General features: G+C 41.4%; 1 protein-coding gene across 1 annotated transcript in view; it reads left to right on the top strand.

Moving 5' to 3' along the window:
• VMP1 (vacuole membrane protein 1) overlaps positions 1–20,538 on the top strand; it is a 156,160-nt gene that overhangs the window by 93,194 nt on the left and 42,428 nt on the right. Inside the window, exon 8 of the mRNA XM_039350001.1 lies at positions 16,169–16,249. Within this exon, the coding sequence (XP_039205935.1) occupies positions 16,169–16,249 (81 nt within the window). The remainder of the gene's footprint in view (positions 1–16,168; positions 16,250–20,538) is intronic.

The following is a 20,538-nucleotide window of genomic DNA, read 5'->3' as shown; positions in this document are numbered from 1 at the left end:
CCTTCTTTTCTTTATTGTTCACTCTCAATGGGTGGCCACCAGATGAACCGTCTGCATGTTGTACATTCCAGACTCCTGAGGGCATTCCTTTTATTTTTGCTAAAACAGGCTTGGGTGGATCTGTCTTAACCCTTTCACCCGCTGGGCCAAGAGAGGAGATTTTGTCTTCTAGTTTAATGGGGGTGGGGGGAAAGGACCAGGGGTGACACGATAGCAGGGTTCCAACATCTCAGGGGCTGCCCCAAAGAAGAGGGAGTCAAGCTATTCTCCAAAGCCCCTGAAGGCAGGATAAGAAGCAACGGATGGAAACTGACCAAGGAGAGAAACAATCTAGAACTAAGGAGAAACTTCCTGACAGTTAGAACAATTAACCAATGGAACAACCTGCCTCCAGAAGCTGTAAATGCTCCAACACTGGAAGTTTTTAAGAAGAGACCAGACAGCCATCTGTCTGAAATGGTGTAGGGTTTCCTGCCTGAGCAGGGGGTTGGACTAGATGACCTCCAAGGTCCCTTCCAACCCCTTATTCCAGTGATGGCGAACCTTTTAGAGACCCGGGTGCCCAAAAAACGGCTCCCACCCTGCCCGCTCTGCCCCCTGCTCCGCCCGCCTTGCCCCACCTGCCCCACGCTCTGCCCCCACCCCATCCACGGCCCACCGCAGCAGACTGCCCAGGCAGCCCTGCAGTGCCATGGTGGCCACGCCCTGCAACATCATCTGCGCGCAACGGGGCATGAGGGTGGAGTCTTATCCCGGTTGCCCAGCTGCCATGTCCTTGGCTGCGCTGTTCTGTGTGGGCCATGCCCAGGGGCAACTCCGGGGGGGGGCTGGTGAGGAGGGGTCCATGGGGGGAGGCGGGGCTGGGGCAACAGCACACGTGCCCACAGAGAGGGCAATGAATGCCGCCTTTGGCATGCATGCCATAGGTTGGCCACCACTGCCTTGTTCTGTTATTCTGTCTCTTGGCCAAGACTGTCCCTTGGCCCATGTCAAGAATTAACAGGCCATCTTTGAAATTCCACCTGGCTGGAATTAGGGATCCAGGCAGCTTCCAGCAAATAAGGGCAGGGCTCCTTCGGGGTCTGTAGAAACACCTGAATAAGGAAGTGTGAACTTTTAATACAGGTAGCCCTCGACTTAACGGCCACCATTGAGCCCAACATTTCCATTGCTAAGCAAGGCAGTTGTTCGGTGAGATAAGCGTCCCGTTTTACGACCTTTCTTGCCACAGTTGTTAAGTGAGTCCCTGCAGTTGTTACGTTAGTAACCTGGGTGTTATGCGAATCGGGCTTCCCCACTGATTTTGCTTGTCACGCGGTGATCCCATGACTCCGGGTCACTGCAACCTTCCTAAATAACATTTGCCAGGCTTTTTGTGAATTTTGATTACATGACCATGGGGATGCTACAACGGTCGTTAAGTGTGAAAAATGCTCATCGGTCACTTTTTTTTTTTAGTGCCAATCTGTCTTGGAACGGTCACTAAATGAATGGTTGTACTTTTTTTTATTAGTTTTATTCATTTATAACAGTGGTTCTCAACCTGTGGGTCGGGACCCCATTTGGGGTCGAACGACCATTTCACGGGGGTCACCAAACAACGCAGTCCGCCATTTTTTTCCCCCTTTTCCTTAGCTGTGCTACTCCCTTTTATTCTATTGGCTTTTGAAAGCCAATAGAATAGACTCTCTTGAATAGAGTCTAATTCTATTGGCTTTCAAAAGCCAATGGGAATTGTCCAGGCTGTCTCTGCCCTGCTGAGCCCGCCAAAAGTCCCATTCTACAAACGGTGCTGCACCAGTTGAGTAGTCCTCAACTTACGACCGGTTGAGTAGTCCTCGACTTACGACCGGTTGAGTAGTCCTCAACTTACGACCGGTTGAGTAGTCCTCGACTTACGACTGGTTGGGGGTCGTGGCATTAAAAAGGTTGAGGACCACTGATTTATAACCTAAAATGTGAAAATACAAAAGCAAATAGCAGGGGTCCACAGTGAGGAAAAGAAAAACAAAAAAGGTATTAAGAAAGGGACTGGGACCCATCCGCAGCCTGTTGGGAACCGGGTTGCACAAGCAGTGGGTGAATAAACGAAGCTTTATCTGTGCATGCATGGGATCTAGATCAGAGTTCCCCAACATTTCCAGGCTCGTGGCCCGGAGGGGAGAGCAGCTTCCAAAGTACTGCATGCACGCACACAAATGGGGCCACGCCCACTGGTGCAGAATTAGCGGCCGTGTTCACGCATGTGGCATGCACTGGTGGCATGCACTGGCATGAATGGCTGTTCAATCCCCCGTGGCAGCTAGCGCTCAGTCGCGCATGTGCAAATTGGCTGCGCACAACCCACCCATGCTAGCGGCCTCTTCAGGCATGCACAAATGGGGCACGCATTCCCCCCACGCTAGCATTCCTGTTTGCGTCTGTGTGCATGCGCAAATGGCCGTGGGCGCTAACACAAGTGGGGGGGAATGCATGCCCAGACATGCGCGTCCTGGCCAGCCATTTCTGCGACCTGCTGGCCAAGAGCCCGCGGTCCGGTACCGGACCGCAGCCCATAGGCTGGGGACCCCTGATCTGGATTGCACGTGAAACCATCCCCCCAACCCCGGTCCATGGAAAAAATGTCTTCCACAAAACCGGTCCCTGGTGCCAGAAACATTTGTCTAACTGGTAAAACCCAAAATCATAGTATCATTTTTTTTCCACCTCAAGCACAAAGACCAGAAGTGGTTTCCAAGTAGAAACAAAAGTACTTATGTTCTTCTTCTTTTTTTTAATCAGCACAGTCAATTTGGTCATCTCTGCTAATTCCATCAGCTTTTGTAACCATCCGTCCATGATAGGAATCAAGGCATCCTTCCACTTTTGTGCGTAGAGCTGAATGGCTGTAAGTTGAGGACTACCCGTACATAAGTTCAGTTCAGCTTCAGCAAAATAGTAGAGTAAAAACTGAACAAGGTAATAATTGAGATAATAATTGAAGTTAAGCCACCCGCTGGTCCAAACTCCGTAATAAAGATAATTAGATTTCAAGTTAAGGCAGCATAATTCTCTGGCTTACTTGGGCAGCCGCTGGAATCTCATTTTCCAAAGTTGCAGCTTATATGTGTCTCAGGCCTTCCTTTCAAGTTTTATCAGGGAAAGTACTTTATTTGAAGGGCTTTTATCTTGTCCTTATCAGTCAAAAGCATTCCCCCGGGGAGTTTACATCAGATCAATAACTAAGCAAAACCCTCATGCACTTACAAGTATAAGCCTGTAAAGGGCAGAACATAAAAGGAAAAGGGAAGAGCAGAGAAGAGAAGAGGAAAGAGAATGGAAAACGAAAGCCTCTTGTTCTCAAAAAGTCTTAGGAATTTTTCTAATGAGTATTGTAGCTGGAGCAGAACAGAATAAAATTTACGGTGGTCTTGTTGGAACAGAGATTATTATTTTTTATTCTTTTTTTAAAAAAAAACCCTCTTAGTTGTGGATTTTATAAATGAGTTTATAATAATAATAATAATAGTAAAGTTGGAAGGGACCTTGAAGGTCATCTAGTCCAACCCCCTGCTCAGGCAGGAAACCCTACACCATTTCGGACAAATGGCTGTCCAGTCTCTTCTTAAAAATCTCCAGTGTTGGAGCATTCACCACTTCTGGAGGCAGGCTGTTCCACTGATTAATTGTTCTCACTGTCAGGAAGTTTCTCCGTAGTTCTATGTTGCTTCTCTCCTTGATTAGTTTCCACCCATTGCTTCTTGTCCTGCCTTCAGGTGCTTTGGAAAATAGCTTGATTCCCTCTTCTTTATGGCAGCCCCTGAGATATTGGAATACTGCTATCATGTCCCCCTTTGTCCTTCTCTTCATTAAACTAGACATACCCAATTCCTTATACGTTTTAGCCTCCAGTCCCCTAATCATCTTTGTTGCTCTTCTCTGTACTCTTTCCAGAGTCTCAACATCTTTTTTACATCGTGGTGACCAAAACTGGATGCAGTATTCCAAGTGTGGCCTTACCAAGACATTGTAGAGTGGCATTAATTGTATTGGTATTTTACTCTTTAATGTGATTTTAGTTGTGCAGGTCACCACTATTTCCATTGCTAGTCAAGACAGGCATCGAGTGAGTTTTGCCCCATTGTACGACTTCTCTTGCTGCAGATGTTAAGTGAATCACGGCTGTTGTTAAGTGAGTAACATAATTGTTAAGTGAATCCAGCCCCCCTGTTGATTTTGCTTGTCAGAAGGCCGTCAAATGTGATCACGTAATCCTGGGACACCGCAACCGTCATAAATAACACGCCAGTTGCCAAGCATCCAAATTTTGATCAGGGGTCCACGAGGATGTTGCAGCGGTCCTAAGTGTTAAAAATGGTCGTAAGTCATTTTTTTTCATTTCAACTTTTAAACGAATGGTTGTATGTTGAGGACTACCTGTATTGGTTTTGTAGTAGGTTTTTTTTTTTAATTGTAAACCAGCCAGACTCATGCAGATGAGATGGGCAGCTACATAAATCAAACAAAGCAATAAATGGACTGGAGGCTAAAACATATAAGGAACGGTTGCTGGAATTGGGTATGTCTACTTTAATGAAGAGGGGTGACATGATAGCAGCGTTCCAGTATCTCAGGGGCTGCCCCAAAGAAGAGGCAGTCAAGCTATTCTCCAAAGCACCTGAAGGCAGGACAAGAAGCCACGGATGATCAAGGAGAGAAGCAACCTAGAACACTGGTTCTCAACCTGTGGGTCGGGACCCCATTTGGGGTTGAACGACCATTTCACGGGGGTCGCCAAACAACGCAGTCCTCCATTTTTTTCCCCATTTCCTTAGCTGTGCTACTCCCTTTTATTCTATTGGCTTTTGAAAGCCAATAGAATAGACTCTCTTGAATAGAGTCTAATTCTATTGGCTTTCAAAAGCCAATAGGAATTGTCCAGGCTGTCTCTGCCCTGCTGAGCCCGCCAAAAGTCCCATTCTGCAAACGGTGCTGCACCAGTTGAGTAGTCCTCGACTTACGACCGGTTGGGGGTCACGGCATTAAAAAGGTTGAGAACCACTGACCTAGAACTAAGAAGAAATATCCTGACAGTTAGAACAATTAACAATTAACCAGTGGAAGTTTTTTGTGCTCCAACCCTGGAAGTTTTAAGAAGAGATTGGACAACCGTTTGTCTGAAATGATATAGGTTTGCTTGCCTGAGAGAGGGTTGGACTAGAAGACCTCCAAGGTCCCTTCCAACTCTTGTTATTCTATATTCTATTCTAAATAAAATTTCCCATGATTCTGTTCTGCAGGCCAGTTAGATCAGACGCCTGTCAAACCAATTGCCGGTGACATTCATTTTGTGGAGACATTTCTTCCCTCCATCCCTCCCATCCTTTCCTTTCCTTTTCTTTCTTTCTTTTCATTCCCAAGTGCTGAAAAATTCACATTATGGTCTGCATGTGAGGTCCACCCATCCAAATTCAAGAAGTGCAAATTGCCTATGTGACAGGGAGGGGGAAAAAAACACAGGCTATCCGTCCTTCTAGCCGTTCCAAACTTTGTAGCCCTGAAGCCTGCAGATGTGTTAATTTATTTCTGCAATTATAAAAGCGCCCGGGTTTTGTTCTTCCTACTGGCTCAGTCTTTAAATTCCCAGGCCAAGTTCCTGGCTCTTTTCCTTTGAAATCCTGCTGGTAAGTGATCCCAGCATGTGTGATGAGTGTGCGTGCGTGCGCTCGCGCGTGTGAGTCACGTTGTCAGCCGAGCATCTGTCTTTTTCACTGCCTTTTTTTCCCAGCCAACCTGTGAAGCGATGAGTTAATAGGCGAGACAGTTGGTGGTAGAAGTGCTGAGTAATGGATGTGTAAGCCTTGTGTTCTTCCTCTTCCCCTCCCCTTCCTTAGACTGCTCAGGCCATTAGCCGAGTACATAATGTTCCCTTTAAAACACTCACACACCTGTTGGCCCCCCGTGTAAAAGAAAAGGCAAGGCAAACTACAGGTATTGTGTTACTTTTGTTAGGCAGATCTGAAAAGCAGGAAGTGAAACTCCTTGCTGAGTGACATATACACCCCTGTTAAAAAAGGGTATAAATTTAATTTCTTTGGGGGTTTTTTCCTCCCCTCTCTACGATTAAGGCTTTGGACATTCAGCCTTTGTTTGAGATGTATGTTTTTTCATCCAGATCAGAAGCAGAGTGCATTGGATGCTCCAAGGGCTTTTCCCAAGTTTTTTTTGGCTCAAAATAATTAATGCATAAAGTTGCCATCAATTTTCACATTCACACATTGACCTGAGAGTAAAGCCTCCCTCCTTCCCTCTTTCTTTCTTTCTTTCTTTCTTTCTTTCTTTCTTTCTTTCTTTCTTTCTTTCTTTCTTTCTTTCTTTCTTTCTTTCTTTCTTTCTCTCTCTCTTCCCTCCCTCCCTCCCTCCCTCCCTTCTTTCTTTCTTTCTTTCTTTCTTTCTTTCTTTCTTTCTTTCTTTCTTTCTTTCTTTCTTTCTTTCTTTCTTTCTTCTTTTTATTGATAGTCCTTGACTTACAACAGTTCATTTAGTGACAGTTCCAAGTTACAGTGACACTGAGAAAAGTGACTTATGACTGTTTTTCACATTTACGACCATTGCAACATTCCCATGGCCATGTAATCCAAATTTGAATGCTTCGCCACTGACTTATATTTATGATGGTCACAGTGTCCCGAGGTTACATGATCCCCTTTTGCGACCTTCTGAGAAGCAAAGTCAATGGGGAAGCCAGATTCACTTAACAACCGGGTTACTCTCTTAACAACTGCAATGATTCACTTAACAGCCGAGGCACAAAAGGTCATAAAATGGGGCAAAACTCAATTAACACATTTCTCACATAGCAACAGAAATGTTGGGCTCAATTGTGGTTGTAAGTCGAGGACTACCTGTATTTGTAAAAGGTATTGACCACCCAGTTTACAAGGGGGTAACTTTGTAGAGCTGAGGTCCATGGAAGAGCCAGCTTGGTCTAATGATTAAGGCACCAGGCTAGAAAACAGGAGACGGTGGGTTCTAGTTCCGCCTTAGGCACGAAAGCCAGCTAGGTGACTTTGGGCCAATTACTAGGAGACGGTGAGTTCTAGTTCCGCCTTAGGCACAAAAGCCAGCAGGGTGACTTTGAACCAATCACTAGCAGACGGTGAGTTCTAGTTCCGTCTTAGGCATGAAAGCTAGATGGGTGAGTTTGGGCCAATTACTAGGAGACGATGAGTTCTAGTTCCGCCTTAGGCACGAAAGCCAGCTGGGTGACATTGGGCCAATTACTAGGAGACAGTGAGTTCTAGTTCCGCCTTAGGCACAAAAGCCAGCAGGGTGACTTTGAGCCAATCACTAGGAGACGGTGAGTTCTAGTTCCCCCTTAGGCACGAAAGCCAGCTGGGTGACATTGGGCCAATTACTAGGAGACAGTGAGTTCTAGTTCTGCCTTAGGCACGAAAGCCAGCTGGATGACTTTGGGACAATTACTAGGAGACAGTGAGTTCTAGTCCCACCTTAGCCATAAAAGCTGGCTGGATCTTTGGACCAGTCCCTCTCTCTCAGCCCAACCCACCTCACAAGGTTGTCGTTGTGGGGAAAATAAGAGGAGAAAGCAGCATTAAGTATGTTCACTGCCTTGGGTTATTGATGAAAAATAATAAAGGTGGGATTAAAAAAAATCTAATAATAATAATAAAGCACAGGAGATGTAGATTCGCATTTTTTTATTATTATTTTGCCCTTGTCCTGCTGGATCTGCATGAGCCACAAAAGGCTCTCCTTTGGCACTCCACAAATCATGCAGCTGCAGATTACCAGGGGATATTAGTCACAATAGAACAATGTTGTGTTTCAGACAAGCCGGGGCCGTGCCCAGCTTGACAGAAGAACCAGGGTTGAAATCTCAAGGTGGAACAATCGAGATACAATTCATAGAGAAAACGTCTGGTGTAGAGGCCTGATTGCTGGGGAAAGAGGTCAAATAAAAGGGGAGTCCCTGGTTTAATGCAAAAGCAGGTATTTTAATCCATTCCCATTTGTCCAAAATTAATTGAAATTTCCTTGAAGAGATTGGTTTAATTTGAAATATAGGTATTTAATGCAGCTAGTCCTCTATGACCACAAATGAGGCGCCAATTTCCGTTACTAAGCAAAACAGTCATTCAGTGAGTTTTGCTCCATTTTACGATCTTTCTCGCCACCGTTGTTAAGTGAATCACGGTTAGTAACGCGGTTGTTGAGTGAACCTGGCTTCCTGATTGACTTTGCTTCTCAGAAGCTCGCGAAAGGGGTTCACATGGCCCCTGGACACTGCCACCGTCATAAATACGAGTCAGTTGCCAAGTGTCTGAATTTGGATCACGTAGGGATGAGGCAACAGTTGTAAGTGTGAAAAACGGTCATAAATAACAGCTTTTTTTGTAACTCCAGATGTTTGTAAATTGAGGACCAGATTTTCCTTTGCAATTGCTTCTTCTTTATAGCAGGAGGGGTTTGAGGAAATACATGGATTCTTTAGAACAGGGGTCTTCCATCTTGGCGACTTTAAGACTTGTGGACTTCAACTCCCAGAATTCCTCAGCCAGCAAATAGGCAATCCACATAAATCATACTAGGATACTGAATAAGCAATCAATATAAATCGTAAGATACAAGCAACAAAGTTATAGTCATAAGAGGATAAGGAGACAACTAATAGGAAAGATGAGAAGGATAATCGTAATAGAGGTAGTCCTCGACTTACGACCACAATTGAGCCCAAAATTTCTGTTGTTAATTGAGACATTTGTTAAGTGAATTTTGCCCCATTTTATGACTTTTCTTGACTCAGTTATTAAGTGAATCACTGCAGTTGATAAGATAGTAACCCGGTTGTTAAGTGAATCTGGTTTCCCCACTGTCTTTGCTTGTCAGAAGGTCACAAAAAGCGATTACGTGACTTTAGGACACAGCAACGGTCATAAATATGAACCAGTTGCTGAGCATCTGAATTTTGATCACGTGACCCCGGGGATGCTGCAAAGGTCATAAGTGTGAAAAACAGTTATAAGTCACTTTTTTTCAGTGCTGTTGTAACTTAGAACGGTCACTAAATGGACTGTTGTAAGTTGACTTGATTAGGGGACTGGAGGCTAAAACATATAAGGAACGGTTGCTATAACTGGGTATGTCTAGTCTAACGAAGAGAAGGACAAGGGGAGACATGATAGCAGTATTCCAATATCTCAGGGGCTGCCCCAAAGAAGAGGGAGTCAAGCTATTTTCCAAAGCACCTGAAGGCAGGACAAGAAACGGATGGAAACTAATCAAGGAGAGAAGCAACCTAGAATGAAGGAGAAACTTCCTGACAGTGAGAACAATTAACCAGTGGAACAACCTGCCTCCAGAAGTGGTGAATGCTCCAACACTGGAAGTTTTTAAGAAGAGACTGGACAGCCATTTGTCCGAAATGGTGTAGGGTTTCCTGCCTGAGCAGGGGGTTGGACTAGATGACCTCCAAGGTCCCTTCCAACTTTACTACTATTACTACCTGTAGCAAGACAGTTGCAAGAACAACAATGTCAGGTCCACACCACCAAAAATGCTCTTGTTTATTTGAAGCTCATATCCATCTGGAAAAATCTTCCCTTAGGAAATTTCTAGCAGCCAAATTCATCCCAATCTCTTTTCTAGAATTCCTTCCCTTCAGATAGAAAACCAAATGCATTAGAAATCACCTTGTACAAACTAATTTAAAATATAATGAGCTTCCCTCCTTTTAAAATTTAAAATTCAAGTAGTGAGCAATTTTAATTTATTAGATCATTAAATTAATAGAGAATATCACTCTTAAGGATTGTAAAATGTGAGCTTTGCAAATTGCCGATCATTTCAACAACCTTTTCAGTTTTCACCACTATTCCCAGTGCTAGTTTTTTTTAATCTGATGATTAATCCACTGAAGTAATAACTAATCATTTAAAAATTCCCGGTTGGTCTAGCATTAGAAGCAGGAAATCTTTCCCAAGTCCCACAAGAGTCATGCTTTCGATAAGAACAGACTTGAGCAATAATAATAATAATATTCTTACAATAAAGAAAATGATTCACGATAACCAGGAAGACAGAAGAAAATCTCTAATCATTAATTGGGGGGAAATTATTTTTTGTCCGTAAGTAATTTTGAAATATTCATGTAAATATAAACGTATATATATATAGATTTCTTTCTCTCTTCAAGATGACTGGCTTAATTGTGGTCCAAATGTAAAGAGCATGATAAAGCTTTTTCTCTGAGTGAAATCTCTTTGTTTCTTTGAATGAAATTTAAAAAGTTCTAAAATTGTCCTATGGCATCTGAGAATTGAAACTTTGTCTTAAAAAAAAAAGGTCCAGACGAGATATCTTGTTTTATTTTTTGAAATGCTAATTTCAAAGAAGATAAAATCAGAACTAAGTAGTGGTTAGAGTTTTTTTTAAAAAAAAAAATAGTTAGAAAAGTGAACTTGAAACTTAAAAAAAAAAAACCTGGAAACAAGATATTGAAATTGTTTATTCATAAAAAAAAACTATTTATTTACTAGATATTATCTGCTTTTCTAATGTTAGAATCTGCCTTCTATTTTTTAATCATGCTAGCAGTTTCTGTTTTTCTGTATCATTTTTTTTAAATCGTTTTTCAAACAATTAAGGGGTGATATAAAAGAGTATCTTTTTTTCAGATTAACCTCTCTCAGCATGCAGTAAATCACCTTGCTAGAAATTAGCTCCAAAAATGTTTCTGGTTAACTCCTTTAAAAATATTGTTAAAAGATAATAAAAGTAACAAAGACAGAAGTAATACATTATAAATAATATATTTATTTATTGAGAAATATATATTTCTAAAATTTGTATTTTTTTTAATTTTGACTGTCTAATTATTTTTGCATATTAGGATTTCCAAAATAAAAAAGCTATGTGCCTGTGTTTTCGAATTCATTCTGTGATGTGTGGGTATCATTATTATGTGCAGCTATCCTTATCTCTTGTTTTAAATAAATAAAGTCCATAATGTTGAATAATATACCTAGTATTTTTTCCTTAAAATGAGATAAACCTAAGTTTGTAAGGCTTTCTCTTTTTCTTTCCTCACATCCTCATTTTTCTTTAAAGACAAATAGATCTCTTTTATTACCATTTCCCCTTTTTTCATACAAGGATAGTTAGGAAAGAAATTCAGGCTGGCTTGGAAATTACTTCCACTTATTTTATGTGTTTTAAAATCCAATACATTTGGCTTTTATTTTTAATTTATGTCTGTTTTTTACCAACAAAATAAGAACGCCTTTCATTTACAATTAAATTATCACAATAACCCACATGCCTTATGAAACAGTCTTGGCAAAATAGGAACTGAAAATATTAATGTTCAGATCTAGCTTTGTAATAGGGACATTATGGGGAAACCTCTTATGAAAGACCCTGATAGCATGAAATGTTTTCTTCTTCACTTCTCTTTTCTTCTTCTACTTTTTAAAAATAGGACTCCCTTTCAGGTAACCCAAATCCATTCATCAGTCACCAATTTCCAACTTTTTCTTTCTTTCTTTCTTTCTTTCTTTCTTTCTTTCTTTCTTTCTTTCTTTCTTTCTTTCTTCATAAAATAAATCAGTTGTTCATTAGTTATTTACTTGTGTATAAAATTAGCCTATTTTCTCTCTTTTTCTTTCTTTTCTTCATAAAATAAATCAGTTGTTCATCAGTTATTTACTTGTATATAAAATAGCCTATTGTCTCTTCATTTTTCTTTTCTTTCCTTCTTTCTGTCTGTCTGTCTTTCTCTTTATTTATTTATTTATTTATTTATTTCTCTTCCCCTCCCTCCCTTCCTGACTTCCTCTCTTTCTTCCTTTTCTATCTTTTTTACTCCTCTTTGTCTACTTTTTCATTCTTTCTTTTTCTCTTTTCCTTTCTTTCTCTTCTTTCTTTCTCTTTCTCCCTCCCTTCCTTCCTGATTCCCACCTTCCTGACTTCCTTTCTTTCTTTCTTTCTCTCTCTCTCTCTCTCTCTCTCTCTCTCTCTCTCTCCCACTCCCTCCCTGCCTTCCTGACTTCCTCTTTTTCCTCCTTTCTATCTTTTTTACTCCTCTTTGTCTACTTTTTCATTCTTTCTTTTTCTCTTTTCCTTCCTTTCTCTTCTTTCTTTCTCTCTTTCTTTCTTTCTTTCTCCCTCCCTCCCTCCCTCCCTTCCTTCCTGATTCCCACCTTCCTGACTTCCTTTCTTTCCTCCTCTATGGCTCTCTCTCTTTTTTCTTTCTCTCTCTCTCTCCCACTCCCTCCTGCCTTCCTTCCTTCCTCTCTTTCCTCCTTTCTATCTTTTTACTCCTCTTTGTCTACTTTTCCATTCTTTCTTTTCTCTTTTCCTTCCTTCCTTTCTCTCTCTCTCTCTCTTTCTTTCTTTCTTTCTTTCTTTCTTTCTTTCTTTCTTTCTTTCTTTCTTTCTTTCTTTCTTTCTTTCTTTACATAAAGAAGTTCCAGTTTAGAAACATCACATCTGATGTTAAAATTCAGACCCCAATTATAAATCTTAAGGAAAAAAAATGTCCTGAAGTTGTTAATCCAGTCTCAATCATCATTAATTTTGGAAATGATAGCTGTGCAATTAACTACAAGACACCTAAATTTCCTTATCGAAGTGTTTTCCTTAGAGGGCATCATATTGTCTTCCTGTATTTCTCAATGTCAATATTTAATTTGGAGCAAAACATTTTCTTTCTGGCAGCTTAGATTTACTATTGACTTAATCTAGGAGTTTGTTGTGACTTCTATTTGGCCTCCATTGGAAAGCAGGTTGGGATAATGCGTTACAACATCTGGAAACCATTGGTAATTTAATCTAAATTTATTAAATCAAGTAGTATTGAAAATAAAGATTCAAAGTTTGCTAGGGGTGGAAGGCATAATCCATAAACCAGATGTCTTTGGGTAACAAATGTTTATCTAAATCACTCCAGATCAGGTATAAAGTTCCTTTTTCCAAAATGCGAGAGCTTTGTGCTAAAATATCTCAAATGCATGGGAAATGTTTTGGAGAAGTAAGACCATTAATGATGACCCCCAAAGTTGTGTAAATTTAATGTGCAAGTTTTGTATAATTTTACATTTCAACAATCACCATACTACACTAAAACTAGGCGGAATGCTAGCAGATATAGTATAAGTATAGATTTGTCCGATACTGTTAGTATTATGGTTTATTATTAATTTTCCCTGTTTGAGAGAGTTATAAATAAAATTTCCTTGGATCAAAGAAATTGAGTTTGGGTTGAAAATCCCTTTTTGACTTGTTTTTATTTTTGTTTTGCACTGTGCAGCTTTTGAATTTGGGAACATTTTCCATTTAAACATGGTAGCAGTTCAGAATTTTGAAAATCTATTTTTAAAATATAGTTACATCTGCATCTTATAGATGAGTATATTTAAACATAGCAATTGCATGCTATTCCTATGAAGAATTATAATGATCCGACCTTTTATTTTTTAAAAAAAAATAGTTGAAGTTAGCATGTCAAATTCTATTTTTACCATCAGGTTACAGTCAATATATATCTGTTTCCTTGAATTGATGAGAAAGCCTTAAAGAACCGAATATTTGTAGAATCAAATATTTACCAATGAATGCCAAATAAAAATGATTTCATATATGAATTTTGTTCTGGAAATTAGTTTTTGCAGAAACTTTAAATTGAATACAAATACTCTAATGAATATTACAGTTTATAAATTCAGTCTGCATCTATATTAGATTTAATTTCCAATTCCTAATTGTTAGAAGATTCAATATTTTTATATTGTGTGATGTTATTTATCCATTAGCATTGAATGTTAAACCAAATATGTGACAGTTATAAAAAATCTTTCTTCCTTCCTTCCTTCCTTCCTTCCTTCCTTCCTTCCTTCCTTCCTTCCTTCCTTCCTTCCTTCCTTCCTTCCTCCCTCCCTCCCTCCCTCCCTCCCTCCCTCCCTCCCTCCCTCTTTCTTTCTTTCTTTCTTTCTTTCTTTCTTTCTTTCTTTCTTTCTTTCTTTCTTAACTAAATAATTTATCCATCATTTATTCCCTAGCATATAAAATTAACCTATTTTCCAGTATTGGAGACGATTCTGCAGAATTAATTCTGAATTCCAAATTAAGAACTTTCCTCTCTTTTTCCCAAGCAATAAGCTGGTCAACTAACAGGAAGAAAATGCATTACATTAAAAACATGTGAAAGATAAATTATTTTAGTGACTAAGTAAGGTTTAAAATAATTGCTTTAATGAGCTTTAAACTACCACAGTAAAAATTTAAAACTAACTTTGGATTTCATCACTGTATAATCAGTTTAATTAGATTCAGGTCTGTATACATTTATTGTAGCGAAGCTACTGCGTAAAAAGCAATTTTTACTATCCTCTCATTTATGTATTGTATTTTTAATTCTCCCTCCATTTAGCAACTGCTCAAGAAAATTTAAAAATTATAAGACAGCAAGATACAATAATTTAAAAATAATTTAAAAATAAATTAAATATTTTTTTGTTTTTAAAACACTGAAACAAAGTTAAAATGTATGTAAAAGGGGATTTCCTAGAAGCAATGGCCAATCCTTCACTGAATAGTACATTTTGGAGACAAGTTTCTTGTGTGTCCAATCACAGTTGGCCAATAAAGAATATTCCGTCCCGTCCCATTCCACTCCACTCCACTCTATTCTATTCTATTCTATTCTATTCTATTCTATTCTATTCTATTCTATTCTATTCTATTCTATTCTCAATAAAGATTTCTATTCTACTCCATTCCGTTCTACTCCACTCCATTCCATCCCGTTCCATTCCATTCCATTCTATTCTATTCTAAAGACAGTTAAAACATAGCCTTCCCTCCAGGAGCCCGACCAAACAGCCTCTCAGCAAATTCTCCATCCTAACCTAATGTTTAGGGGGGGGGCAGGTCTTCACAGCCCAATGGAGGGCTAAAAGGGTAGAAATCCCTTGAACCTCAAGTGGGAGACTGGTCCAGAAGGTTGAAGTGGCCACCAAGAAGACATCTGGATGCAACAGATGTTAAAAAAATGTATTTTGGGCTTCATCTATTAGCCCATTCTTGTATTCTTATGCCATTGCATTGTTGGGATTTGTGTTTCAAATAATCTTGCTTTTTATGTTCTTCTAAGCTATTTGCGGGGCCCATTATGTTGTTCAAAATAATCAGTTTGGGATTAAGTAAGAATTCCTGTTCATACTGCATTCATTAATAATGTATGGGTTACAGATTTATTTCATGTTATGTAAGATACATTTTTTTTTCTCATAGTGGTCTGTTATAACATTCTTTGAAGCATTAATATACATTATAAAAGCTGCCGGGAATTCTTGAACCCTTTCCCCCCCCTCCCCCCCATTTCAGTGAGTTATAAATCTATTATTTAACAAAATAATTTTGTGGAGCGGTTTAGTCCTCTACTTAACGACCACAATTGAGCCCCAAATTTCTAGTTGCTAAGCGAGACAGTTAAGTGAGTTTTATCCCATTTTACAACCTTTCTTGGCCAAGTTGTTAACTCAGTTGCTGCAGTTGTGAAGTTAGTCACACGGCTGTTAAGTCAATCTGGCTTCGTCCACTGACTTTGCTTGTCAGAAGGTTGCAGAAGGTGATCCCGTGACCCCGGGACACAACAACCGTCATGAATACAAGCCAGTTGCCAAGCATTCAAATTTTGATCACGTGACCCTGGGGATGCTGCAACAGTCGTTAAATGTGAAAAATAGTCTTACGTCACTATTTATTTATTTATGAGACTTATATACCGCTTTAAGTGCAAGCACTGTCTAAGCGGTGTACACCAGTAAGCAATGTATATATATATTTACATTGCCCCCAACAATCTGGGTCCTCATTTTACCTACCCCGGAAGGATGGAAGGCTGAGTCAACCTTGAGCCGGTGAGATTTGAACTGCTGACCTGCTGAACACAGTCAGCTAAAGTGGCCTGCAGTACTGCACTCTAACTGCTGCGCCACCTATGAAGGCTCAATCACGGTTGTAGGTCAAGGACCACCTGTGGAAAGACGAAGCATGAGAAACCATAATCCTGTGGAATTGCTACTCCATGCCAGCACTACTGAGGGTTGTTTTTGCTTAATTTCCCCACCATTTTAGGTCCTTAACCTGTTGTCTTCCTTCTCTTTAGGACTTTGCCTCTCGGGCTAAACTGGCCATCCAGAATTTGGTGCAGAAAGTCGGGTTTTTCGGCATCCTGGCATGTGCTTCTGTAAGTTTTCACCCCCCCACCCCAAAAAGTCTATTTAGCCTCTTGATCTTATTTCCATCCGGATGATTTCGTGCCTTAAAATGGTTTTTCTGAGTATTTTTCCTGACAGAAAAAAGGAAGGTGCCTTGCATTGGAGTTTTATCACCTGTGGGTCCCTTGGTGCTCTCTGAGCTTGGTGGTTTTATTGCAGACGTTTCATGACCCAACTAGGTAACATCATCAGTACTAGAAAGGAGTGTGAGGTTTGCTCTCTGTTTATATTCTAGTGCCGTGATGGCGAACTGAGTGCTCCAAAACTGCCCCACCCCGGCCCCACCCTGTTCCGCCCTAACCCCGCCCGCCCTCAGGGCCATCCATGGCCTGCCGCAGATCACCCAGGCAGCCCTGTAGCACCATGGTGGCTACACCCTCCACCCATGCCCCGCAGCATCATGTGCTGCCCAGCTGCCATGTGCTTGGTTGCACTGCTCCGTGTGGGCCGCACCTGGGGATGACTCTCCTCCGGGGGGGGGCTGCTGGTGAGGACTGGACTGTGGGGGGAGGCGGGGCTGGGGCGACGGTGTGTATGCCCACAGAGAGGGCTCTAAATGCCGCCTCTGGCACTCGTGCCATAGGTTCGCCACCACTGTTCTAGTGGCTTGCTTGCCCTGTCAGTTTTCATGGGAGTGATCTTGATGGATGGATCCAGTTAGCCAATGAAATGTTTACAAGAAAAACTCAGAGAGCACCAAGGATCCCTCGGACCAACTCTTTCTGTACAAAGATTGTAAAGGCAGACTGCAAAATTGTTTTTAATTTGTCAAGTCCTTGGTGCTTTCTGAACTTGGTGGCTTTCCTGCAGACATTTCATTACCAAAGTAAATTACATCATCAGTTCTAAAAGGGAGTGGGGTTTGCTCTTTGTTTCTATACAGTTGGATTGCCCTGTAAGGCAGAACTACCAACTCAGACAAACAAGCTAACAATAAACAACAGCCTAATCGGGGAACCACCAAGAAAACTCCGACCAACACTGACAGAGCAAACCGCTAGTACAGTGATGGCGAACCTTTTAGAGACCGAGTGCCCCAAAACTGGCCAAACTCCTGCTCCACTCCCTGCCCCACCCCCACCCCGCCTGCCCGCAGGGCCACTCACTGCCTCCTGGGCCTGCCGCAGATCGCCCAGCAGCGCCATGGCAGTCACGGCTTCTGCCCGCGCCCCGCAGCATCAACTGTGCACAATGGGATGTGAGGGCAGAGTCTTGTCCACGCTGCCGGCTGCCATGAGGCTGGGGCAACGAGGCGTGTGCCCACAGAGAGGGCTCCGAGTGCCACCTCTGGCACCCGTGCCATAGGTTTGCCACCACTGTTCTAGGTCTCAGGAAATCTAGTTTCTAATCCTCCTCCGAGCCATGGAAGGACCCCAGTTGACACTGGGACAATGCTTCCTCTCAGTTGTAGAGCCAAGGTGGGATAGAGGAGCATGGAGACCCATGTTTCACTTAGGAGCATGGAGACCCACGTTTTAAGGCCTCCCTCAGCATTGAAGCTCATAGGGTGATTTTGGACCATCCCTCCATACTCAGCCCAACTAACCTTACAAGGTTGTTTTTTTCTGGAGAAAAACAGGAGGAATCAATCCTGTACAGCAGAGGTCTGCAAAGTTAGCAACTTTTAAGTGAACTTCAGCTCCCAGAATTCCTCAACCTTCCCCCATGCTGGCTGGGGAATTCTGGGAGTTGAAGTCCACACCTTGTAAAGTTGCCAAGTTTGGAAACCTCTGCTGTATAGAAGGCTTTCAGCTCTGATGGAAAAATGTGATATAAATCTAATAAACAGCCATTGTTGTGCTTCTGGCCACCGTGACAAGCCACTAAGACAGGGGTCTTCAAGCTTGGCTCTTTTATGACTTGTGGACTTCAACTCCCAGAATTCCTCAGGCACACTGGAATTCTGGGGGTTCAAGTCCACAAGTCATAAAAGGGCCAAGTTTGAAGACCCTTGCACTAAGATAAAGGGTGGAACTCTGATTTATCCTAAGACAAAGAGGTGTAATTTATTTCACTTGTGGTGAGTGTCCCCGTCAGGTTGCGCAATACCAAAGCCTGCCGTGTGCTTGAATTTGAAAATTGATTTGAATGCTCAGCTGTCCTCCGCTTCCTCAATCTTTTCAGTCCATTACAACATGCCCAAACTTAATCCTCGGTACATTTTGTGCTCAGATGCAAATAAACACACGTCTGCTACTCTCTGGGTTTTGCTTCCAGATCCAGTGAATGCATCATCATAAACCGGGATAATCATAATCACATGCCCCACCGTTGGTCCAGTCCCACCGATAAATAAAAAGAAGCAGAGCCATTTAAAATCTTCTGAAAAGTCGAAGTTCTTCCTAACCTCAAAAGTAGTGGAAAGGTTTTAATTTGTAATGCTACCTCATCGGCTTACTGTCGCCACCTTTATTAACAAGTTCATACTACTGGCGCATCCTAACTTTCCTTGCTTATAGGAAGCACCTAAGCTAGATTTTTTTTTTTTTTTAGCCACAAAAACTTTGACACTGAGAGCTGTATTGATTATTGACTGCTCTTGTTTGTTCTTCAAATTAATGTTTATTATTAGTGCAGTGAGGTTCAGCCTATGGAGGAAGAGCTCCCACTTGGAAGTTATTTCACTGCCATTTCAAAGAGCAAAGGCTATTTTCTTTACGAATTACCTTTTCTAAGCCTCTTTTAACCACCGTGGAAATACAGAATATGGATGTGTTAATTTGGACCGAGTCTAGGATATTCTCTTACAAACCTTGTCTAGACGAGGGATAAAGAGTTAGCGTTTTAAACATGATGTATAAACCGTTTTAAACACTCTACCTTTCTTTGCGGCAAGTAGTATTTTATTTACAGTCTATTTGGGGGGGGGGGAATGACTGACCGTTTTGTCGCTTCTTAGCATTTATGTAGCATTTGTGGGCATTTTCTAAGTAGGCCTCGGAAAAATCTCCCCGCTCTATGTGTAAATATTTTAAGCTCACCCAAGTGTTTATGCAATTTATTTTTCTCAATCGCCAGAAAATCTTTTTCACGTGTTCCAGCAGCTTTAGAGTTTTCTATCTCAAATAGTGTAACAAACCTTCCCCGTGCCAGGAAAATGACTTTAGAAATGGAAGTTTTTTTAAAAAAAAATGTTGATTGTTGTTTATTTCACCCAAAGAAGCAGGCAGGGGATTCAATGACATAACTCCTAGAGTTTAAAGAGCTTTTGAGGTCTTCTAGTCTGACCCCCTCTCCTCAGATCATCCAAGAGAAATAGTATAACTTCTGTTTGAAGTCCTCCAGGAGGCAAGCTATGCTGGAAGAGAGCCATCATGTCTCCCTTCCACCTTCTTTGATCTTCCTTCCTTCCTTCTCTCCCTCCCTCCCTTCCTTCGTTCTCTTTCTGTCTCTTTCCTTCCTTCGTTCGTTCTCTTTCCTTCCTTCCTTCCTTCCCTCCCTCCCTCCCTCCCTTCCCCTTGTTCTCCTTTCTTCCTTCCTTCCTTCCTTCCCTCCCTCCCTCCCTCCCTTCCCCTTGTTCTCCTTCCTTTCTTCCTTCCTTCCTTCCTTCCTTCCCCATTCCCCTTCATCCTTCCTTCCCTCCCTCCCTCCCTTCCCCTCATTCTCCTTCCTTCCTTCCTTCCTTCCTTCCTTCCTTCCTTCCTTCCTTCCTTCCTTCCTTCCCCATTCCCCTTCATCCTTCCTTCCCTCCCTCCCTCCCTTCCCCTCATTCTCCTTCCTTCCTTCCTTCCTTCCTTCCTTCCCCATTCCCCTTCATCCATCCATCCATCCATCCATCCATCCTTCTCTCTGTTTTAAACTAAACATACATTTTGGATTGAAAGGATGATTTAGAACCAGTTTAAAAAAAAAAAAAAAAAAACTTGGCAACTTTAAATATGGGTTGACTTCAGCTCCCAGAACTTCCCAACGTCTTTCTATAACAATGAAAAACACCAAAGGGGGGAAAATGAATTCCAAAAATGTGGACGTACAGAAATCCACAACCCATATAATGGTTGAAAGCAAAATAACGTGATCTTTGGCAAGTCCATATTGGTATTTCTTAGTTTCCTGACTGCCAAATTAACATTTATTAAAAGAACCACATAAAACAAATGAAAATGGCACCTGGAGCCCACAAAAAAAAAAAAAAAAGATGGTTGTGAAACCATATGGTTAGAGCCACTGCTTACTTCCAATTGACAATGATGGGTAAAATTATCTCTTTTAAGGTCTAGTTAGCTTAAAAGCCAGCTGGATGACTTTGGGTCAATCT

This window comes from Crotalus tigris, unplaced genomic scaffold, assembly GCF_016545835.1.
Source record: "Crotalus tigris isolate CLP2741 ecotype Arizona unplaced genomic scaffold, ASM1654583v1 scf7180000018306.2785112, whole genome shotgun sequence".
In the NCBI taxonomy this organism is placed as follows: Eukaryota; Metazoa; Chordata; class Lepidosauria; order Squamata; family Viperidae; genus Crotalus; species Crotalus tigris.
This window is presented reverse-complemented; position numbering and strand designations above follow the sequence as displayed.